The sequence below is a fragment of the Diabrotica undecimpunctata genome, chromosome 3 (assembly GCF_040954645.1).
Source record: "Diabrotica undecimpunctata isolate CICGRU chromosome 3, icDiaUnde3, whole genome shotgun sequence".
NCBI classification, from domain to species: domain Eukaryota; kingdom Metazoa; phylum Arthropoda; class Insecta; order Coleoptera; family Chrysomelidae; genus Diabrotica; species Diabrotica undecimpunctata.
The window spans coordinates 116030437-116057092 of NC_092805.1; the positions used below are offsets into that span (position 1 = coordinate 116030437).

At 29.7% G+C, this 26656-nt stretch overlaps 1 protein-coding gene across 3 annotated transcripts in view; it reads left to right on the plus strand.

Moving 5' to 3' along the window:
- Positions 1 to 25449, plus strand: part of gw (trinucleotide repeat containing adaptor protein gawky) — a 106078-nt gene extending 80629 nt beyond the window's left edge. For all 3 annotated transcript variants that reach the window (XM_072526702.1, XM_072526703.1, XM_072526701.1), the window contains exon 16: positions 508 to 25449. In XM_072526702.1, the coding sequence (XP_072382803.1) occupies positions 508 to 816 (309 nt within the window). In that variant the 3' untranslated portion in view covers positions 817 to 25449. The remainder of the gene's footprint in view (positions 1 to 507) is intronic.
- The last annotated feature ends 1207 nt before the right edge of the window (positions 25450 to 26656 follow it).

The window sequence follows — 26656 nt, forward strand, 5'->3', positions numbered from 1 at the left end:
TTGTAACGAGCATAGAAGACTTACAACATCTAATTGAAAGCTTAAGTATGAATAGTGCTGAGATGGGAATTACTATAAATGCTAAAAAAAATAAAATATAGGCTGATTACAAAAATACCACAAAATGTACACCACATGTTGAAAATAAATGGTAACGTAATAGAACAAGTAGAAAAATATCAGTACTTGGGAACTTGATCAATGAAACCTATGACTATACTGCAGAAATAAACAAGCGAATAGAGTTTCCAGATCAGCATTTATATGAATGAAGACTCCTAAGCGTAACATGTAGAATCTTTGGAAATCAGACTATGTACCATTCAATGTTATATATTTTCAATATTATTATATGGAAACGACACTCTAAGCGTCGACAGATCGAATGGTTCCCAAACATATTCTAAAATGTGTATACTCTGTTGTACATTTATTTAATTTAAACATAATCAAATCTTAACTACTTTTCAAATCTTAATATGATTTTATGGTCATTTTTCCTTTCAGGCTCAGACCACTCTCAACAACTGTGTACTCGGTAACACAACAATACTAGCTGAAAATCCAACTGATTGGGACGCAAACACTTTGCTCCAACAAGTAGCCAGTCAACAGAGCGGCTCTTCCGGTGCATGGCGAGGTTCAACTAAGCAACCCACCGGGGCAGACACCTGGAGTACCGGCTGGCCCAACAATTCAAGCAGCACCAGTTTGTGGGCAGCTCCTCAACTCGACAACTCAGATCCCGCTCGTGGCACCCCATCTAGTCTAAATTCTTTTCTTCCTAACGACCTCCTAGGTGGTGAGTCCATGTAAGTTAAGGATGAAACCAAAATAATTCCATCTTAGTTACAAGTGTTGATATCTCTCTCCGCGCTATCACTATAAAAGTTTTATTGAATGTTTTTAATGTTTTATAATATTAAATTTAACAATTGTCTTAGAAATTTTGATGATATTTATTGTATTATTTAACAATCTTTTTTATTGTTATTTGTAAATGTATTTCTATTTTTAATTTTTATGGTGATTTAAGAGTTGTTGTTTTAAAGGTGTTTTTTGTTTATTTTCAGTTATTTATATAAGGATTTCAACAAATGTACACTATTATTATTATTATTATTAGTTATTATTAGCGATCTAGAAAAGGGTGAAGAATTTAAACATTTTTTTCCTGTTTGTAAGTTTTGCCATTTATTTATTTGGTGTATGTTTGTGGATTAGGTTCCCAAATAAAATGCTTAAAAATGACATTTACCAAATCAGACGTAATCGTTACTTCTAACTTATATTATGGACTGCAAGCGTTTATAGTATTCCATTGATATCACGCTCAATTCAAGTTTCATAACGCACTTTATGTGACATTCATAAAGAAACCCAACTAGTCTCAATCAACAAGATTATATAATTGCATAGGTATATAATATTAAACTAATTAATATATGTGACCAAACTCATTATAAGTTCACTATTTTAAGTACTGTAAAATTTGTTCTTTCATATAAGATATTTTTCTTGTATATTATGGTTAGTATATAAATGTTACTTTTCATAATTTAATATGTACCTACATATAAACTATTTGTATGTGTTTGTTTCTCCTGTAAAACGACAGGATGATCAGATTGACGAAATTTAACATTCTCAAAAAATTACCCGATCATTTAAATGTTGGTCATACTCCAGTAGCAGTGCCTACAACAACAAGGCTAATAATTTAATTAATTATGTCTACTTTTAAAGGAGCTGTGCTTTTTGGGCCACTTTTTGATAATGCAGTCACAGCTGAAGATTATTTTTTGTAAAAATTAATAACTATTTTAGGCCCTGTCACGTGATGTGGCTACAGTTTAATGTTAAATACAGTCTGTCTTATAGATTTTTTTGTTGTATCTTATCATTACTTACACGTATTTCACATAAAAAGGTCTGTAAATATTTGGCCCAAGAAGCAGCTCGTAAGAGGTACAAACTTTGAAAGAATATTCTTTGTAGTACTAAAGCACCAAATACTCACAAAATATTATACTTAATAACTGTCCACTGTGATCTAAATTTGTTTTATAAGATGAGAAAGATTCTAGTCATGATTGAGGTACAATGGAAAGAAACGTACATATATGCTGTGTGACAATAACGCCTTATCAATAGGAAATTGGATATGTGCATGCGACAGCTAAAACCTGAACTATTTTTTGCTGCTACTGTGGTTTTCCTTCCATTAAGCTTTTTTAGTGAAAAAAGACAATAAACGCAAAATTTTGCTTTGAAAGCATTTTGAATAGAGTATTTTGTAACACTTTTGCCTTGATATCGACGGTAATTTTTTAAGGATTTCGTCTAGTGCACCTAACATCCTGTCGCCTTACATCGTGGTCTCTTTATCCTCTCATGATGCATATCCGACCGATATTATTTTTCTTGTTGCAACAGAGTTTCTTTCAGATGTGTGTCATGACATAAAAATGTTGAAACCCACATAACCTGTGATCTCCGATTCCTTATCATGTAGAATTACACATACAAAAAATAATCCTTTATATGTAATATTGTTATTAAATAAAAAGTGCGGTTATGCGGAAACCGCAGAGGTAACACCACACAATCAGTTTTAGACTGCACATTCTGTACTATTCTTAAATAAATTGAGTAATAATAACGAAATATTTAAAAATAACATAACTATATAATATTAACTGATCTTAACGAAATTATTGTGGCAGTGACGCTTCTACATCACAGCAATTCATAGTACACTATTTTCTTTAGACGGGCAAATGAGTGCAAAAACAAAACGTATTACTAATAATTTTTATTTCGAGATATTAATTGTCTAGTTGTATATTCTACTTAATTATTTTAATAAAAGTCTGTTAGTTAAGAAAGTCAATTTATACAAATAATATAGGTTAGTCTTTGTTTTTAGTTATGATAAGTATTTTAGGACAAACATTTCTATCTTAAGTAGGTCTTTGTGGAATATCTTTTGTTTTGCTTCATAAATCGGGACAATCTCGACGAATGATAAGAACTTTTGTTAATTTTATTGCCACAGTACAAACACATTGATATCAACAAAACCACTATATTTTTCGGGATTAGAAGTTTCAATAAGCAACTATATCCAAAGAAAACTGATGTCATATGGGTATTCAATGAACTCCACAAGTAATGGTATATTTTATATCTTAATACCAACCTATGCTATCTAGTTGCTGAAAATCCGAGGAGCCTTTTTTGGGTAATCAAATAATAGATAAAAGTTTCAACCAAAGAAGATTAGGAACATTGGGCCTAAACCTACATTTACCAGCATATTATTAATGCCTTAACTACTGAGACAAATAATCAAATTTGTTAAATCCTTTTAGGGTGTCATTTTCTTTCAAAGGTTGGCAAAGGCTGCAGCAACTGATATTGTCATTCTCCCATTATGTGGCCCAGATATTGGAGCTTTTGTATTTTTATTTTATCTCGTATTTCTGTTCCTTTGATCACCTTCTTAAGACTTCTTGACTAGTAACTATGTTCAGCACTTTTGTATACAGCCACATATCAAAGCCTTCTATTTTTTCTTCATGTATTTAGTATTGTAGCTGCTTCACACTATATAAGATAAGTCTTGAATTTATAGCATCCCAGCCTACGGATTTTGAGACATATAATTAAAGCTTTATATCTAAGAATTGTTTCATTCTGAAAAACGAATAAGTTATCATTTCAATTCCATATGAGTTGATGCGCTTGGTTATACAAGGAACGGTGGAAGAAAAAAGAGAATCGGGGAGACGACGGGCGTACTGGTTGAAAAATTTAAGACGGAGTAGAAAAACAACTATAAAACGCTTCAGAACTGCTGCAGACAAAGTAAAATGAGCTGTGACGATCGCCAATGCCCTTAATGGATGAGGCACACTAAGAAGAAGACCATTTCAATTCTTGATCTTTCTTCTTCTTCTTCGTGCGACTAGGATTACTCCTGTTTGTCTGCCTCTTATCCTGTTTCAGTCGTTGACTGTTCTTGATCTTTATTATACTAAAAAATCTTTGCTATTAATGTAAGTGCCCAGATATTTGTATATGTACAGCATATATACGATAACGATAAGAGAGACAGGATACACCTTTGCTTCAAACCTTGTTAAATTTTGATGTTTTCTGATGATATGGTATATTTTCATGTGTGCTATTTGGTTACATTGTCGGTTTCTCATGGTTTTAACATCTCGTGTATCTGTTTTTCTTTAAAAATTCTCAATACTTGGTCGTGTTTCACTCTGTTGAATACTTTCTCATAATCCACAAAGCAAACATACAATCTATACTAAATACTAAATAGGTTAAATCCATTGTGGAAACCTCCTAGAAGAGTTTCTATATATGTGTCCACATTGTTCATGTTTTGCCGCAGTTGCACTATTATGTTTTCGTTATTTGTTCGTTTCGTTTATCGTTTATGTATTTTTCCATTACTATAATCTCTGATCTCGGTATGCCATATTCATCACTTAATCGTTTCACAATATAATTTAAGAAAATTCCAGAATTGAGAATACTGCTTAAAACAAAAGTTGAAATGAAAATCTTGACTACATTTTATACACTTAACATTGCCTTTGCCACATTAAATGTTCATATGATTGTCAGTTCTAGGCATTCGGTATCTGTCAAACAGCAAGTTTTCAAATCATATTTTGATACATATCAATAAAATGAATATTTCAATGAGAAAATACTTACTACAGAATTATGTGATGTATTAAAATATTTGCCAAATCGTTAAGAGTTCGATGCGTTACGGGAGGAGATGGGAAGCATAATGTACTATTCGAAAGCCCCGTGATCAACTAAAGTATGAAAATAGTCGTCAAGTTCACATCTCTATCCCATTTCGTATGGCTCTTGATGACATTCAAAATAATGTTGGTGTTTATGTGTATTGTATGTTTAGTCATAGACTTTCTTTCTATGTTAGTCCTAAACTGTGATTAGCGTTCTTAAGGGGGTACAGACTATGGAGCCCGTATAGAACTCAAAAATCACATCATTTTATGGTGTTCATGAAAAACTGATTCTTCTATTACTGTCCTAAATGTAAAATTTTCCTTTTGATATAACCATCCTTTTGATATTTTGTTAATAAAGTATTTATGTAAGTTCATTTTAATTATATAAATTACGAAACAAAATTAAACAAGCTAAAAAGAAATACGCTAATGTGAAAAATATGTGTTCCTACTTGTGTGATTTTATCTATCTAACCGAAAATTTGAATTTTAATAGTTATTAGTTATGTTCCGTTAACGGTAGTGCGACGATAATTTTTGCTGTCAAACGTGACATGAGACATTGACGGATGATGTTGACAGTAAAATGGACAACGACTGAAACATTTCATGCTTTTAAAAAGATGTGATAACCCACGTTCAAATAAATAGGGTACAAAAAACAACATATCATTTCACATTAACGTATCTAAAATAAATCAAAATCATATTTGAGACTTATATTTGTATACTTGAAAATTTTTGAATGGGATATCATCTTTATATTATAATCAAAAATTCGAACAAAAAATGTCGATGACACTTAAACTACTATTAATGAAAATTCCTAAATGGTTTTAACATGAACGTAAAAAATGATTTTCTGATTCCGTAATATACTTTTGTAACATTTTGTACCACCACGATATATTTATACAAACTCGATCGTACTAAGGAATTCTACAAATTTTGAAACATATATCACTTTTGAAAGCTTTTTCCTACTGTCAGAAGATCAGTCATGATCCACAAATCTCTTTTTCACTCGCAGTGAACTGATGTATGTACATTTTTTATTTGAATGCTCATATTCATAATCCATGACATTAAAATCTACCAACTATTTTAATCCATCATTTGTACTGTAGTGGAAAATGCCTTTCGGTTTTATCTTATAGACAAATTCTTTTCAAACACTACTAGATTTAAGTGGATTCTCAATCATGTCGACCATTTATTTACTTTGTTATATCCAAATAAAACAAGGATACTAAGTTGTGAACATATTCCTAATAGTGAAGTACAACTCCCAAATGGGGAGTGACATTTTATATACTTAATACAAACAAGTAGTATGGGTTTGTTGCAGCTTTTACAAATATCGTACCTATCAAGGAGCACAATGCAAAAATCATCCAAAACTTAGTTCTCTTTCTGATATTTCGAGATATTCTACTGTGATTTTGAAAATGACTTGTCTGAAAAAGGGGAACTATTTTTGGCAGCTCATGCGAGAAATACCATGCAGTGCTATTCGAAACGCCCTATTTCATCTAGTCTATTTCCATGTTGTTTATTAACAGACTATAGTTTAAAAAGAAGACTGAAAAAATGAGATCTTAATTATTTACTTGCATTTAACCTTTGTTTTTATTGTTTGCTGAACATATCAAAAGGAAAGTTTTAGATCAGAGATGTCTGTTTATTGTATTAGTATTTTTGGAAAATTGAATCGGCCTTTATATAGTGTATTTGTGATAGAAGACATGCGCAGTACAGCGACAGCTACAGTAAACTGAGCAGTATTCTTTATATGTGCTGCAGGTGGCCTATTTCTCTCTGGGAATAATCTAATGTTGTCTCGTTCAATTGGTACCTGCTTTGATAAAAGACATTCGAATTGTAATTAACGCTGTACTGTTAATACCACAAATAATTATTTACGTTTTATTTATTTTTGTAACATCTCTGAAATAATTTTGTGGGTTCTAAGAGTTGATCAAGTTTTAAGTACACAACTGTGCTGTGACTCTTAAGTGGCTTTTTAGTTTTTAAATAATAAAAATTATATTCTAAGGAGCTCTCATTATTAAAGCTTTTAAATGGTGACCGTTATTTATCAAGAAAACTTAAATTGCCATTTTCAATTAAATTTTAGCGGCTGTAGGGTAGAAACTGACGACTAGAACATGCAATATAGAAGGGATATTTATCATTGATAAAATATTTTGAGAATACTTATAATATCAATATATTATTACGTATAGTAGCTCTATGTGTCATGTATTTATGGCCAAGACTTCATTTTGATCTGACTACAGTTAAGTATTAATTAAACTGCATCTTAATACTAAAAAGATACTAAGATACAAAAAGCATAATTTTAAGCATGACTTTCTAGATGAGTATAGGCCTTCTATTTCATTAACACACTACTTGAATTAAATTTCAACTTTAAAGTTACCACTTACATTAATATGGATAAAGTAGCCTCCGACTAAGAAGGAATACATCTGTGTTCTTTCTTTAGAAGCGCGTTAGATGATCATAGGTCTAAAAATGACTCATAACCATTAAAACAAGTTATTGTGTTTATCCCGTATGTATGGATCTTGCTTGTAATCTTTGTAAAAGCAATTTATTTTCATGGGATGATTGAAACTTCTATTTTGCGAATATTGGATAGTATGTCAGACGTTTACTCCAAAGCTTTGCTGTGTTATACTGTATCAATATAAATGTGTTTTAGCCGATAAGTTAGGCTTGATAATAAACGGAAACTGTTATATTAAAAATGGTGCAAGAATTTTGGACTGCTTTGGGAATAGAGTCGATGATAGTGATCTTGTAACTCCTGAAGCAGTCTATATAGAAGTTCCAGTAAAAATATCTAAATTTAGTATATTAATGCCAATTTGAATTTTGTAGCTATAGTGTAAAATATACTTAGTCCTTAGGTGTCAATATTAAAATGGTTTTTAAGGAGTTTGGTAGTAGGGGTATATTGTTTTATGTTGTGTGTTCATATAACTGACAACCAATCTGAATGTGACGCCACTACCGTCGAGCAGTATCATCATACTGCCTAATTATTTCCTAGGTGTCATTGAAAACCTCGGGATACCTTTAGTAATATTTTTAAAGGAGAGTGGTTTTATTTGATCATTAAATAGTGGTCCACACTTCTCGAATAATATTTATTGTTGATTATTGTGATATTTAGATAGAATTTCTCCAATTTGCTGTAAAATAGTTTTCTTAATAAATATTATCGATACTTATTACTTTTTTGATCATTAAAGAAATTAGGAGTTATGATATTCCAGCAGTGCCTGCTAAAGCATAAAGTTTGGATGGGATTCTGATTATTCTGGACGACAAAAAGATTTTGCACGTTTTGGCGGAGATGCCAAATTGAGATCACAATATTTTAACCGTTATGAAAAAAGACGGTGTCACTTTAAATAACGTTTCTCCTATTCAACATTTTACACATGAGATTAACAGTAAGAACAACAGACAGAATTAGCCACAAGAACTTAAAAACATTCACAGTTTAATCGTATGATCTTAAAGATATCTACGATATTGATATCTCGATATTGAGTATATTGATACAGATATATTGTTTAAAAAATATTTTAAATCTCGTATTGCGAAACTTGAAATATGTTAATGGCCAAATGAAGTCACAATCCTTCACCGATAATGTTCGGGCAATGACCGATGTACAAGTAATTTAGCTGTTCACTTCAAATACTGGAAATATTTGTTAAACACCGAAGACGACAGTTAAATTTAAAACGTAAGAGTTGTAGAATATAGGGTACATATTTTAATATAGTTCGCTGTAATAAAAAAGTTCAAAACGAAAAAAAAATCCCGTAGAGTATTCATTTAGGAGAATTATTCGTCTAAAACACAGCAAATGTACCAAACTGTTGAATATTAGGCTTTTTAAAAGTCATCAATGCATTAAGAAGATAATATAGTCCAATAGTTTCTAATATACTTAAACTCACTATGTATATAGGAAGTGTTTTATGTAGTTGCTAAATCAATTAAGGGAGTAATACATTATATGAGTAAGATTATGAAGTATAAAGTAGTGAATACCAAATTGATTAATTCACACTTTCATTTGGAATACAAAAGTTTTGTGGATACAAATATTGACAATGTTCATATATTTCTCTCATTTAGGTGTCCAACAAGATTATTACATATAATTAATTGGTATTACTAATAATATAAATATGGAATATATTGAAGTACATTAATCATATCCTGCGTTCTTATATATGGTTTTCGAGTCTTTTAACACCATCTGACACTAAGCTCTCTGTACACTCACCATAAAGGAGGATATAATCCTCCGTTACAGATGACATTTTTTTAAAGACAATGCGTTGGATTACTTAAGATTACAACAAATTTAATTTATGTATATATGTAATAGTTAATATAAAGATGCCACTAGAAAATCGTTTCAGACTCATACCGCTCTAAATAACTATTTGAGCCTTACAAATACGTTTTGTTTCTGATATAAAAAAAAATAATCAAAAAGTATAGCTACATTAACTTTGTGATAAGGGAATTTAGAAACAAATTAATGAAATAATCTAACATTTTCAATACAAGTATTTTTTGTTGCTCGTATTACTCCTCTTTTTGGTAAATAGTAAAGTAAAATCTTTCTATAAAATAAACATGAAAAGTAAGTATGTAGAGATACCTATTGGCTTAATTTCTATTTGTGAGACTTAGTTGTTTAAACTATTATTTAACCATTTTATTCTTAAAATCTAGAACTAGAAGAAATTCTTTAATACATAAATTTATTCTTATAGCCTCTTTGAACTTACTGAATTGTAAAGTACAGGGTTGAGTATCTCTTAAACACTACATCCCTATATACGGATAGATTAAATGTAAAATATTTTGGAGTATACAGGGTGTTCCAAGAACATTGAAAATTATATTTTTAAATTTTTAGACATTTTACAGAGTCGGTTTCAAAGACTCATTTTGTAATCTTGTTATGGTTATTTCAAACTTATGTCGTTTCCTAGATTTGTGGGCATTTAAGGTACTTTTGCTGTTTTTTAGTTTGAAGATAAAATACCGATTTAGACTGTAATATGGATGAAACTCTGATTACTCTCTAAAAACTGCCGGAATTGGTATTCCTTGGGCGTAGCGACTGCTAGCCCCGCCAGTGAATAGCAGTTAGCTGGCTGAGACTGCCATTGTGATTTACTTACTAATTCAAATCTTATACATATTAAAAAAAGAATAATGGCGTGTGCTTTAAAAATAGAGCTGTGAAAGTTTTACAATTACTCCTATTTTTTGGGTAACTTGAAACTTTTCTAAACTCTGAAAAAATATTCTATGTCTGATATTGTGTACCTTCTGAAAATTAGGTTTAGTGTTTATTTAAATAGAAATATTATATTACTGAGAATCTTAGGTTAAGTTGCTCAGCAGTGAAAACATATTTAAATGATACATATTTATAACCGGCCAGTTGGGCTATCGAAATAGCAACTCTGACGTAAATGTTTATAAAATTCCTTCAAAAAAACATTTTCTTGGCTTTAATTTTGTTTTGTTTCAAAATTATTTCTCTTTTAATAAAGAGGTGTGATAAACATTTACCCACATAATATATATTGACTGTACATCAAAATTAATTTAATGTGATTTAAAGCTAACACCATTTTATACCTTCCAAAGAATCTGACCAGAAAGTATATAATGTACTATTAAGTCGTGCCGTCACACAAAGAGGGGAGCATATCAATATTACCAATAAAACAGCCTGAAAAATTATTTCCTTTTTACCTTTCTTAAATTTATTTTGAATGAAAACGTTTGAAATGAAAATACTAACGTTAATTTTGGGGCAAATTTCTCTAAAGTATTTTTCAAATTGTTTTCCTACAGTTAAGGAAAAACATATACTTTGCAGTTTTATTGCTTTTTCTTGATATTAATTCAAACTGAAATAAATAATTATATTTTAGTGAGGTTCGGTGACGTGATAAATTATAAAACATAACATATGTGACGTGTAGTGTAGTTTTCAATACAACAACTTAAACCAAACCTAACATTAACTTTTATAAGAAAGAATTTGGAAATTTATCCAAAAATTACATTAAAATGTAATTTTTGGATAAATTTCCAAACAGCGATGTGAAGGCCTATTATAGCCTTTTACTCTGTTTAAATTTAAAAGTTTATTTGAAAATGTTGAAAACTCCTCCCAACGTGTAAGGCCACAGTCGAGTCAATTACAAAGTAAACATTGATTTACACGAAGAATTATGTGACTTTTTATAAAATATGGAAGCTTTTATTCAGATAATACTTAATATTCATCTGGATTTTAATTTTCTACAATATATATTAATTCATATATGAATTTTTCTTTGAAATATCTTGCAATAATCATGACTACCTAGCTTGATAGCTTCAGTTTTTCTTTTTTTACAGTAGTTCATTTTTTCTATATTCTATTGAGAAATATTTTATTCTTTTAAAATACTTGTACCTATCAAAATTACAGATGATATTGCATTATTGATTATTAAATAGATCTTTATTATCTCATTGTTGTTGTATAAATGCTTCTGTGCTAAAAAGTTGCATCAAGGAAATATGGCCCAATGACAATACGGACAACAAATTGTTAACCCTGCCTGTTTGTGTTGTATCAACGAAAATGTGTAACATTGATTTTTTTGTACAACCAATATAATAGAATACGTAAAACTTGACACCTGAAAGCCAATTTGAGAAAAGCAAAAACTATAAAAAATATTGTAGAAGTTATAGTTATTGATTTAGGTTTACAGTATTTGTGATCTAAGTGCCACTTGCGTTTTCAAGTATATTTAATCATGCGCCACTGAACTATATTATATCGTATAAATATATATTATATATATTTAAAAAAATATAACATATATGGTAAATAGTTGGCATATCTGCCTTAGCATAGGATAAACTTGGTGTTCGGTAGATTTAAGATCATTTTGAGCTTATATATTTCTGTATTTATCTGTGTTGAAAAACATACAAATGAATACTTCTCTTGTATTGAACAACACTATTTTAGCACTGTTTCTAAACAAATATGTGATGAATTTCGAGTCTTATCTATTTTGAACACTACCACAAAGAGTAATTTAACAAAAATCAAGAAACATTTTAGAACCACACGTTTTTATATATATCTAGTCAGATTTGAACATTCTCCCGTTCATTTTTTATGACTCTTGTAAGATACACATGACTTGGCTTTTATTAACCCCATTTTTAGCTACAGTTATAGTATCTCTGTAATATTTATTGGGATTGTTGATATTAGATCTCTAGATTCATACAGATATTTTTGGTAAATTTTTGTCCAAGTTCTTCTTAATCAAAGTAAACACAAACTTGAGACATTTTTTATGTAAATGTCTAAATAGTGTTGTTCATTTTTTGTTAAGGCATCACTTGTACCAACTTCTTTTTATAATAACCAAATATCTGTACTGTTTGTGTTTTTATATTATATCATTTGGGTATCAGACATGACAACGTAATAAATAACATCGGTTTGTACTATCAAATGTTTTCAAATAAAAAAACTATTGTGTGCAATAATGAAATTAACTAATTTGTTAAAATAAATGAAAATTGTTTTTGTCATTAACTATTATAGTGTAATTAATTAAAAAATAATTGTGATTTGTTAAATGAACATAATAGTTTATAAAATAAATTTGTCAATCAAACAACAAACAAAAGCAGTTGCTTGGCAAACCTCGAATATTTTAATAATTTAAATAATTTGTTTAATTTTCTTTCAAAAGTACATACATTTTGTCCTACTTCATCCTCGAGACACTTGTTGTGAGACCCTACAACTGTGTCACTAGTTTTGCGTTGTATACCTTCTCATGTCACTAATTATTCAAATTCTCTGGGGACACGCATGGTAGTTTCTTCCTACATATTACATTTTCTGCAGTATGGTTAATTCATTCTATCTTTATTGTAGATGTGTGTTCTTACATGATGTATGAGGTCTCCATATGTGAGACCATCTTAAGTTCTCACCTGCTGAGACTAATGTTAGTCCAAAGCTTTTCATTTGTACCAATTTTATATTGTTAATGATTTTCTTCACTTCCTCTTGTAGGTCTTTCTATTTGTTGCTTTAGTGATGCCGCAGAATAGTACGATTTGCGTACTCATATAGAAAACACAGAGATACTTCTCGAGAGAAATAACGAGAACTATCTCGACAATCCTTATTCGGATTTCCAAGAAGGAAGCTAAGGAAAATCAGGGTGCAAGTTGTTGACTAAAGCTCCAACCATTTCTCATTTATGCTAAAATTGACGAAACTCAAATGCATAGATCAATTTAAAATATCAAAATTGTGTGATCATTCAATCATTGTAACTGTAAAGAATACAAGCAACATATTAAAAATCTTTAGATAAGTAGTAACATTACATTGCATTTCATGATATTATCTAATACAACGCTACCGTTCATCGAAACTAGAAATAACTAGTATTGGAGCGAACGAAAAACTGCTAAAGGATCATTCTTATGAATGACAGGAATATCTAATCCATGTTGTGTTACTTCTTACAAGAAAGTAACAGGCGTAGGCCCTTAGTACCACCGTATATATTACTCTTAAAAAAGCGATTATTGTATTGTGGTAATTTTCTGTGACTGTACGAAAAGTCTAAAACGATCTATATCCATCAAATAATTGTCATGTCCAAAAATTAACATTCTGAATCTTATAACTAGTGATTCAAATCTGTTCATTTGAATTGATTAGATAAGCTAAGCTGTAAAAAGAATTCCAGTTATTTTTTATGAACTACAAAAATGAAAGCATTTGATATTATAACTTGTTTTAAGCTGACTATATCTTTAATCCGTTTTTGTAATATAGCAATAATGTTAATTTATTAAAACATTTCTTTAATCTTAATATGTAAGCATATTTTTTCTAAAAATGGAGTGAATATCATAGTAATAACTTTTTAAATGTAAGACATGCTTAATACTTGTTAGATTAGTAGAATGCAATGTTCACCATATTTTATAATACCAAATGATGTGCCTCTTTAATAAATTGTTATGTGTGACAATGATAATTCTTGAAGAAAAAAAAATAACGTGATCTGCTTGGTCTCATTCCCACGTAATGTCATACAGACCTAAGCTATTAAAAACTTAATAGTTCAGTATTAAAGAAAATTAATTCGTTTATTTAAATAAAAATACATTTGACGACAAGATGCCTTAGTAAAATAAATTTTTGAATAATCCAAAATATTTTTCACGTATTTTTATAGGACAATTAGGTGAAAACAAAAGACAAAAGGGACGTGAACCTTGCTACCCAAAAAAATATATAAACTTAATTATTCTATGTCACTATAGTCGGTTGATGGGATATTATTATGGTAATTTTTTAATACACTTAAATATTGTTACTTAATATTGCTAGCAGCATTTAGTTTATAAGTAGTATTACATGAAACTGTGTGATACCTTTTTCGCAATACTGATCTTTTTGCCTTTTAAGTATTACTTTTCTGATTTAACAAAAATCTTCTAACCAGTAACCTCTTAAAAGATTGAAACACATTACAAAGTAATTTACAGTTTTAAAAATAAGCTACCCCTATAGTATATCTATAATCTTGACGTTTTACCACACATTAACAACGTCTAAAGTAATTATTAAATAAATCAAAGATTTCAAGACTCTAGATATTCTTCGAGAATGACTTCAACTACCTATTTTTTGACGAAGAATTGGTTTAATTGCCATCTATTTCCATTTCTCAGAGCACATCTTGATATTTAAGATACATATTGTTCACTTACCTTTCTCCTAAGCAGCAATTCCATTGCTTTTACTAAACTGCTGAAGCAACTGCTAAATTAGCTACAAAGCGAATTATTTGTTTGATATATTTCTACTGTTAGACATCAACAATAATTGTAGATAGCACAAGACATATTAAAAAAAGTGGTTACTTTTATCAAGTAGAAGATTTTTGTAAACAGCACATTGGTCTTGCCATTTTTTAAACACCCCTTTATTACATACCAAAGAGGTTTAGTGTCATATTTGTTTTTAAATAAAAAAGTTTTTAGTAAATCACGCTTCAACTTAGTTTCGCCTATTTGTTAATTACTTTTCTGAATTACCTAGTAATTGATGAAACATTAACTTCGATGGCGCTTTTAAGTTGAACATGCTCTATGATTTTCAATTTTCTGCCAAAATCTTCCAACGGAGGTTGTGATAGTGTTAAAAAAATAGTGTTAACGCTTTTTATATTCCATTGTGCTATTTAGTTTCAGCTTTTTGGTGATGAATTTAAAACTTTTTGGTGATCGACCTAAACAAAAAGAATAGTCGCGACGTTGTTTTAAAAACATCACCATTTTGTTCTAGTTACTTAAAAGACCTAGCTAAACCTAACAGTTCTATATGACACGGTAAAGAAATACCTTCCAATTTTAAATTATCTATCTTTGAAATAATGTTTTGTACTTTACTGCAATACAGAGTTTGGTGTTTAATATGTAATTTTACAACAATAGGAATAATCAATTGAAAAACTGTTTAGAATAATAGCTGAGATCTTTTAGGAAGCTATACTTTATTTTTTCAGAGTATTAAAAAGACTAAACTCATTTCTCAATGTTTCAATTATATTTATACTTGACACATGACACACGGTTAGTTCTTAATTATTTTAATTTATTGAGATGTGAGATTAATAACTGTTTTTATTAAAGTTTGAGCAATTAGTTTGATGTTTACGCTGTGATTTTTGATTTCTGGTATTTATTTTGCAATGGTTAACCAAATTACTGTGCTTGGAAAAGCACATGTTTATGTAAGTGCCTATAATCGTGCAATTTTATAAATATAGGGCCTGACTCTAATGACAGGGTTTTAAAATTTTAAGTGATTTTTGAATGTATTTCTATCAAAAACTTAAGGTTTTTACCTCACTATGTATAAACTCACAGATTTAATGAAAAATTAGTTGATAACGAGTAGTAGTTTTAGAGGACGAAGGTTATATCAATGAGGTGTTTTGTCCGAAAATTTTCGATATCGTTACATTCTGTACTCCAGTTTTCTCATCAAAAAGTGCCCATCTTATCGAAAAAATCAAAATATCATGAACACTCCATAGAGTTAGATTGTTTGGTTTTTAAGTTGTCGATGGGTCCTATTAAATAATATTCCCTTGTGTTAGGTGACAGAGAATTTGCAGTTAACGACGTTAAATGCTTATGTATAGTGGGGTGACTAGGTTTAATGTAGAGATATCGATATTTTTGATCTCAAAATTGAGATTAATAGCTAGCTGGGAACTGCCAATTAAACTGTATAAAAGATAATGTATGTCTTATGTAAAAATAAAGGAATATGTAGGTTAAATATAGACGTTGAAGTTGATCTAAGGATTGAGAGGTACACATCTTTTACTCTGATGTTTGTTAGTTGGAAAATATCAGAATTTTGAAAATTCGAAGACTGTTTCAATGAAATTTTTTGACATCTCTCCCTTAAAACACAGGCAACAACTTTAGATGGTAATATTTCTAAATTTTGGTTTCTATGTGGAGATATTATACACACTCTTAATGCGTTTTTGTAGTTTGTAAAACTATTCTAAATATTCTGATTACTATCTTTGTGGTCACATAATTTCTTCTAATTCCGTTTTCTACTTTTTATTACAGTCCAAAATTTAATTTTTTCTTATTTTTAGAACATGCTAGTTTATCTAGATTGTTTTTTGCTATTAATATTTCTTTTTTTAAAATAAGTGATTGATTCGACCATTATTATTATAATTTATTATCACTACAGCAGTTTCGGCAGAGTGCCTTTCTCAAGTGATGTATTTTTATTATGCATATACACTTTATAGTCTTTAGCTGAATAGGTTGAGGAGGGGGGAGCTGTTTTGTTGGCCATTCAGAATTAAATCCGTATTTTTTAATTTATCAATTTCCGTGGATTCTAATAAAGATAGCTAATTGTTTTGAATATAGAGAATTTGAAATCGGTCATTAAAAGAATAATTATGTTTTAGAAGGTGAAGAGCGTGTTTAGACTCTGTTTTTCTATTATTCTGCTATACGTTTGTTAAAAGTTCTACCAGTTTGACCAATGTAAGTTTTTGGTCCGTCACTACAAATGTTTGTATACACCACTGTTTAAGTGGTTTTTTCTTTTGGCTCTTGTTGTTACTTTCTTTTTTATGTGTTTGGCTATTTTTGTTGATATTTTGTCTGTATATGTAATCAGCAGAAGGTACTGGGTTTTCCTCTGGTGGTGGGAAGACTAATTTCAGGACTTTCTTATGCAGGTTTTGATTTAAAATTTTGTTTATTGTGAAACAAATTATTAACAAATATTGTGAACCAAAAACTGCATAAGAAAGTCCTGAAATTGCCTTCCCACCACCAGAGAAAAAAATCCAGTACCTTGTGCTTGTTTACATATACAGGCAAGATATCAACATAATAGCCAAACAGATATAAATAAAGGAATAACACCAACTTTTAGAACAAACAACAACTTAAGCAAATATATTAAGAACAATAAGACAACAACTTAAATCTGGTGACTGCCCAAAAACTTATATTGGCCAAACTGGAAAACCTTTAAAAAACTTATCAACAGAACATAAAAGTTCTTTCAGTAATAGAACAACAGAGTCTATGTACACACTTCACTTCCATTCTTTATATTCAAAATAAAGGAGTTAGCTAGATTTATTAGAATCTATGAAAATTAATAAATTAAAAAATACAAAAATATGATTCTGAATGACCAACTTTAAAAAACAGCTCTCCCATCCTTAACTTATTCAGTTAAAGACTATAAAGTGTAGAAGAATTGTAAAAATATATCACTTGGGAAAAGCACTCTTTCGAAATAGCTGTAGTCATAATAAATTTTGTGTATGTGTTGAAAACAAAAATTTGTTTTATTTAGTTTGTAACACCAAACATCAGTTTCTAATATGAAGGTTGTATTGGTGATATTTTTCATCTACATGTCCAATTTTAATTAAATTTAGGTACTCTTCAATTATATTTCGTTTACCATCCATTCCTTACTAATATGTTGTATTAAAAACAGTTTTGGATTAGAAACAAATATTTTAAGTTTTCTTCCGTTTCAATTGTCTTTAATAATAATATGCAAGTATGTCAATTAATTTGTTTTCCCGTGATAATGCATCAGTTTGATATTTTGTGTCTGTCTTTCTGTAGATATTGAAATGTAGAATCTGCCTAGGGTGAGTACCCGAACTACCTATCTACAAATCCAGATAGAAAAGTAGTTGAGGTAATGTACACACATACGGTGTTAGGCCCTCTCTTTCTCAGGTTTTAGGGTTACTACTGTTAGGTAAATAAGTCTGCTGTCATTTTCTAATTAGCTTTCTCAATTGTGGGAAAATTACTAAGAAAGATATCAATAGGTGAGACAAACATTCCTTAATTTCTCAAAAATATAATCATGTATATTGATAGGTTTAGTTGATTGTTTTCATGTAAAAAGTCTGTTTTCACATTTTTAAATTTATATTCATTCAAATATCTAAATGTAGAAGTTAAATGTTGATGTAATATTTATTTCTCAAATAAATTTATTGTTTTGAACATATTGGATATTTCTTTAAGGTAATCTGGATTGTAGTATTTGTGCATTTAGGTTTAATTCCGCGAGTGTAACCTGTGACTTCTTAAAAAATAACTATTCAGTTTATTAGAGTGTATGCCGTAAATGTAAAGTAATCAATTCGGTAAAATTTAAAATAAACTATAGGATTCAAAGTAATTTTGTTTTGTAGTTTAATGACGAAATTTGAACAAATTGTGAGTACATTTATTTTGCGAATCTCCCGTATTCGATACAGACTAACCGATTAGCCCTCTAAATTCTAAACATTTGAATAACGTAGTTAGGTAATACAAAAATTATAGCCTTCCAAGGTTTCTTGATAAAGATTTAAAATATGCCAAAACGTACAGAAATTTAGGAGCGTACTTTCGCTATTTTCTTGTATAAAGCTTTTAAAAAGCAACAATTTTATGAAGAAAAACTAGAAGATTAAAATTCTAAATACGATGTATGTCATAAAAGTTTTTATTTAAGTCCACATGTAAAGACTGTTTTAAAGACAAAGTGATCAAACTCGATTACCCAGTGTATTATAAACCTATATGGTATAAAAATAAGACTTGCACAGAATTTTAACTTGGGCAAAACAAAATGGTCCATTTGAAGGTGCTCTCAAAAATATAATTTTTGTGCTTCTCTAATTCCTGTTAACATAAATGAATGTAGGGATATATTTTTCCTATTACTAAAATCAAATTTTCCAAGTTACTAGATCAGTTTTCTACCTGGCAAATTAAAATTTGTTTATGTTCAGTGTGCCAATAAAATGTGACCTGCAAGTGATAAAATTCTTTAAAAGTTAATAATCCTTGATACAATTGGAAAAACGGTTTGGGTGCCTTTTTATCATTAAAAAAGTGTCGATAAATTAAAGGGCCGTTTATTGTAGATCTTGTAAAATTTTACAGTTCCTGATTTCAAAAGCGCGTATTTTGTCCGCCAAGAACATCCTCACATTTAATACTTCTTATGAAATATTCCTGAAAAGAACAAATAGACTGCTGTTAATAAGATTAGGTCGTTTAATTGACATAATACGGTGGTCCAATCATACATAACAAATACATATTACGGAATAATTCCAAAATCCCAAAGTTTTTTCAGAAAAAATTTTCCTTTATTTTTCCACTTACTGTCGTCCAACAAATCAAACGTAAAAGTCTAATCTATTTACCACAAGTTGCCAATCGTAATTTTCATCATATTCCTTTTTTCTGTTACCGATATTAAATGCCCGACTTCTTATCTTGTTTTTGCTAGTCTCATTTTTTATTGACCTTCCTTATAGGTAATAATAACTTGCAAGTCACAAAATTGAACGACTCAGCAATAGCATAAAGAAATTTTTGAACAGTTTTAGTGGGAATATCTCAGATGTCTTAATTGATTTCCTAAAATCACTTAATGTTTTCCATTATTTTTAAAATTTGAACTTAACCAGTATTTTCGAATGACTTTGTTATTTTAGTGTTTAAATTTGACATAGTAAAGGTAGAAAATTTGATCTTTGAAGAGAGTGAGTAAAGAGGACTATTCTCATTCTTCAAAATGTGCCAAAATTTTTGCTTAGAAAATTTTTGCTCACAGCGATCCTCAGTTTCGAAAACCGAGGATTGCATACGCTTATAAGCTGTGTATATTAACTTATAATGCAATATATATTGACCCATGTATGTATATCGGCTGAATTTGTACAATTGTTATAATTTCATATAGTATATCTAAATAGGTAAATAATATTTTTCAACAATTAGGTAGGATAGGAAATGTGTTATTATTAGTGTAAGATGTAGATATAATGGATTAAAAAAAGTAGCAAAGTTCACGTTACGATATTAACATTGTCTCCAAATGATTCCCGATTTATTTTTGAATTGAAGGTAGCATGCTCCCGATGTGAAAATATTGCACATTATGTTATTTTGTTGACTATTTCAGGTATACTTCAAAGTATTATGTATAAGATTTTCTTTCAAAAGTGTTATGTTTATATGTATGCCCTTATGTATTGTGATGCAAATTTGTGTGTATAAGAGATTTACAACTGTTGTAAACTTTTTATATCATTCCATCTGATTATTGTTAATTAGTGTTGAAGGTATTCTTACGAACAGGCTGATATTTTGATCGAATTTTGAGATGTATAAATTGTTTTAGGTATAGACAGTTTACAACAAACATTACATTATTTCTTAATTCTAAATCGAATTGCAGTTTTTTTTAATGCGTTCTTTATCTGATTTGGGACCTGAAAATTAAGTACACTGACATTACAATGACATATTTCTTGAGATTCACTCTGCCAAATGCAAGTATCTCTTTCAACGAGGTTGAGTTTGAAGATTATTCAACATGTTTGTATCTTAAAAAGTATGTATTTGAATGATCTTACGAAAAACATAACTCCCAGTGTATAAGCGAGTTAATATTGTAAGTAGCTGTATGTATTGTACTGCATCACTATTTCGGTTTTGTTTTTCCTCTTTGTGTAACACAAATGGCCTAAACAAGTTCCCTCCTATAACTTCTAGTCCAACTTTGCCTGATTACTGTTATTCCATAATATAGCATTTTTTATTTATGTGTTGATTTTATTGTTGGTAAAAATGTGAAGTATTTTTATCATTCATATAAGTAATATTTATTGAATAATCCTCCAAAAACTTCCAAGAAAAAATTTAAAATGCTGTTAATTTCCGGTTTTGACTGAATCTGTGTCGTACACACTTTGTTGTTATCAATATAATTTTGTTTATTGTATCAGGTCTAACATTCTTGTAACTACCATATAATAATATTAGGAAAAACACTATATATAGGTGTTACTTGTACTTCATACATGTCACATATAACACCTCATGTTACATAAGCCTTCCATTTGTATAAATCATTTGTTTAAATGGTTTTTAATATTTCAGACTACTTTTTGTGTTTCCTTCTCAAATTTTCTTATCACATACAATCCTGGTGAGAAGTATAGACATACACCGGTTGTACTTGAATCATATTGGTATCTCATAGTTTGTGTATTTCATCTCCAAAAGCCTTGAGCCTACGTCTGTTATTATTACTGTAGTATCGTATTATGCTTCTATAAATCCACTGTGTATCTGTATATGTGTTATCACTATAATAATTTTATCTAAAAAATATGCAATGTATCTAAGTAACACCAGAACAAACGATTAGAATACGATTTTTGTACGTTTCTAAAGTATGTCTTGGCAAAATGGACTTTTGTTCTACTAGAGCAGTCAATAAATCATTGTCTATAGATTCGTCCTCATTTTGTAATATTAATTAAAATTGAACATGCACTTCATTGAACAATGATTAAATACGAGTTCAGTCAATAATGTGACCTGTTAGTATTCCATGGACCTTAATGCGTCCATTTTTTGCAGTACAAGCCTCATCTGAACGGTTCTATGTACACAATTCTGTTGATTTTGTCTTCTTTATGGAAACCTTTCTCTCTGAAGTCTTCTATCACACAGTCCTTCCATTTTCTCCTCGGGTTTCTTCTACCTCTCTTAACCTCAACTTCTAACAGCTCCCTCTTGTGTGTAATTTCCTGTCGTATTTAAATTTGTAATTCCCTCTTGTTTTTTCTTACGAAAATTGATTACTATTTAAATGGGATTAAGCCACAATTAATGGTTAAAGTACGTTTATTGACGTTTCAATTTCCACTTCGGAAATTGTTCTCAAAATACAAATATTAGTAAATTAAACAAATTTTGTTTTTTTGTTACTTAGTGAAAAATTCTTCTAATAATTTAATTTTATCTGACTCATTTATATTGACAATTCAGACATACATTATACATTTTAAAGTAGACGACTTTAAAATGATATTGCCAATATTGTTGAGTTGCGTTCCTGGGACGACTTTACTTGTAGTTCATTCGATTACATGAAATCAACTAACTTGAGAATATCCGTCAGAAAAAATCATAGCATGTAATTCGTCTTTAAAAAGACACACATGCCATAATGACAGTAAAAATCTTCTGTTAGTGATTCCATAGTAAATTATGAGGGAAAAAATAAACTTTTTTTTAAATAACAAACATATAAAATCAGAATTTGGTATTTATTGAAAAACTAAATGCACGACCAAATACTTACCATGTCGGGATAGTATTATGAGGTTTTTTTTTCTGGTGGATGTTTACTGTCATCATAGCATGTGTTTGTCTTTTTAAAGACGGATTACATGCTATGATTTTTCTGACGGATATTCTCAAGTTAAAGTTGATTTCATGTAATCCAATGAACTATCTTACAAGTAAAGTCGTCCCAGGAACACAACTCAACAACATTGGCAATATCATTTAAAAGTCGTCTACTTTAAAATGTATAATGTATGTCTGAATTGTCAATATAAATGAGTCAGATAAAATTAAATTATTAGAAGAATTTTTAACTAAGTAACAAAAAAACAAAATTTGTTTAATTTACTAATGTTTGTATTTTGAGAACGTGGAAGTGGAAATTGAAACGTCAATAAACGTACTTTAACCTTTAATTGTGGCTTATTCCCATTTACATAGTAATTACTTTAACATGCCACAAGAAAATAGCTTCAGAACAATACGAAAATTGGTGTTAATAGGATCAAGGATCTTCCTCTAGTTTCTCTAAATTCTTGTCTAAAAATGATGTTTCTTAATATGTGATATGTGCGGATTATAGTGATAAAGTAACTACGAGTTATTTTTTATAAAATGGAATGCGATGACCTGATATTTTAAATTTAGTAGTAAATCTAAAGACTGTTACACATATGTATGTCTAAGTTAAAACTCTTAAATTTTGAAGTGTTTCAAGGTATAAATACATCCTGAATACAATACATTACGTGCCATCCATATGCCTTTAAAATAGAATTTGATATTCAGGTATAAAAGTTTATTTATTGTTAATATTTGCAATAACTGAATTTATTAGAAAATAATTTTTGCGTCAACCAAATAAAGTTGGAAGTTTTTCAACTTTGCCCGCATCAATTGGGCTGCAGAAAACCTGTACATAGTTTTAGTCAGGATTTTCGTATCACTTTACCTTGATGAAGTTTTAATGAACATACTGAAAGAAGGGCATAATAAATTTTTATCATGTAAATTGTAAAATCCGTCAAACTCAAGTTGTAACAACGTGCGGTAGCATTTTTGTTGTATTTCCGTAAATGTAGTAAAGAATAAAGTGATTTGATCTTAGTATTTTGAAAAGGTTCAGACAAAAGATGCCGGCTTTTTAAAGTTAAAGTATTATTCTAGAAACAACGGTAAACATGTGTACTTGATTACACTTTAAAAGTTTATTTGCTCTTTGAGTTGGTCTGGTGTGCTTTGGTCGATTAAGTAGTAATTTTCATAATGCAATTGGCTTAAACGAATACATGTAATACCTGCTTTTGTACCCATTGAAAGTACCAGACCACCATTAAATTTGCAGCCATTTTTATAATCAAACATGAGGTTGTTCTGTTAAACGACGTTTTACAAAATATGTGATGCAATCTTATCAATATGACATCCGATAACAAATGTTTTGTTAGGAAAATGGCCATTAGTGAGTTTTAGTTTTGTTAACAGATTCAGATGTGATAAATTGACAATTTTTATAAAAGATCCTCTTCACATAAAATTTGTAGTATTAAGAAAAGTAACGAAATATTGCGTGTTCCCATTTTTTATTTAAGTGTTAATTTTATCAATAACTAGTTGCTTACTTAATAAATGAAGCATTTTCTGGTGTTTAAATGTCACTTGATCAGGTTTATTCTTTCACTATAGGATAATTTAGATCAATAAACTTTTTGTTCATACATTGCATTTTAGATATAGCTTTAATCACAGAAAAAGTTTCATAAAAAGGTTGAAGACATGATACAACTCCACCATCCAAGGGCAAAGTTGTAATACATGTTGACTAATTTTCGTTACTTTGTAGTCAATTAATATAATATTTTATAGAGAAATATCATTTGTCGATTTCTATAATGTTCAATAACGTAGTAAGGCTACCTCTTAAAGTTTATATATATATTTTGGTTCCTGATAAATGCAAATAACGAAATGAGCTAGGTCTTATCCAAATGTAATAAAATGTGAATCTCTTAAATATTTAAAAGATTTTGGGAGGGTAAACTTAGGGACCAGGCCGCTATATCACGGTAATATCAAACATTTCAAAATTCTGTAAATCAAATCTTCGACATCTTTCAAATATTGTGTAAAGAAACATTTCACAAATATTTACCTATTAAGACTTAATTGATATATATATTATATAGAAAGAAATACAAGTAAAGTATATATCGTAAAAATAGAAAAAAATCTGCACTATTATTGTAATTATTACTAATGTTTGCTCAACTCATCCATAACTTAAACCAATCTTATAGAGTATTATACGGTTGTCATGTTTAACCATATGTATTTATTTCTACTCTTAAATACCTACCTCAAATACTTATCTCCAAAAACGTTCAGTATAAAAAGATACTACTCATACCTTATTACCTTATTACTCACCCTTAATATGAACGAGCTTCTCGTGGTGAGCTGAGCAAAAATTTACTGTACTTTACACCTAAAAGTCTGCACAATGTTCAATTATGAGTTTGATACTATTATTATAGTTATAGTTGTCACAGAGCTACTTTATTTACACAAAATGTTATTATGAAGTGATTTTAATTGTTTTATGGACTTGAGTATGGCAGAATTTTAGGTATATGTTCGACTTGGATATTATTAAGAGAAGTACCATTGCAGTCGGTGCAGATGATCACCTAGGATAAGTTAGGTTATGTAAGTGCTTTTTAAGTAACTGAAGTTGTTATGCTCTGTACATGTAACCCAATGACCAGTATGCATTCAGTAATAAAGGTTGTCTTAAATGTCACCATATTGCCTTCCAAATCATGCTACAAAATCGTAAACATAAACTGTGAAGAAATTATAAGAATAAATCAATTATTTGTAGCGGAATTAAACGAAATAGCAATACTAAAATTATACTAACCACTTTTTTAAGTACATTTTTATATTAGTTGTCAAAAATGTTAGATACAAAAATATCCAATCATATACAGTGTTTGGGCATTCATTACTGATCATCATCATCTTTAGCTCGACAATCCTCCTGGTTATCATTCTATTCGGTTTCTTTCGACCTGTTGCCGTATAATTCTCTTTGTAAGATTTATTTGTCTTTTAATTTCTTCGATTGTTTTATTAGTAATACTGATAAGCGATCACAAAATATGTGAAACTGTCAACACGTTCAAAGCTTTGACTTTCAAAGACTGTTTTCCGTTCATTTTTTGCTATAGGATCCTTGTAACCAGCATATATTTGGTTTTGTCTTCGATGATGACTAGACCGACCTGTTTCGCCGCCGTTTCCAATGATACGAAATATTGCTCAACATCTAGTTTGCTACCCTATTATGTTAATGTCATCAGCATATCTTAAGATTTGTATCAATGTATTGTAAATAGTACCGCCGTCTCATAGTTTCACCGACTTTTTCAAGGTAATGGTTATAAACTTATCTCATTCTTATTCGGATAAGTTTTTCTTTTATACCAAAATTAAGCAATGCTTGGTACAGTACTGTTCTCTTGACACTGTCTCTAACTGCTTTTTCTCAAATCGCATCTTTTTTTCTTGTGTGTAATAATTTCTTCTCTTCTTATGGTCCGGTATGCCTCTTCTTGTGCATCCTGCTTGATGTATCTCTATTTTTGTTAAATGTTGTCTCTTAGCACTCCTTGTCAAATCGTTAGCTTTTTTAACTGGTTTGGTTTTCTCCAATATTCCTGTTACCTTGTCAATATTCTAAATTTTGTCTACAATTCCTTCACACTTTCCCCCGCCTCCAGGCTCTCCATTTCCTTATCCATTTTATACTCTCTCGCAACGGTTTACAAGATATTTATGTATCTATTTGGAACTCGGTAGCTTCTAACATTCATGAGATCGGAAGAATGTTTCGTTGTCAGGTGATTTCCATGTTCCTTTGTGAATCATTTTATGGGGAAACCTTGTTCCTTCTAGTATCATATTTTTGGTGCTTGCAAAGTTTATTCAGGCATTAATTAGTAAAC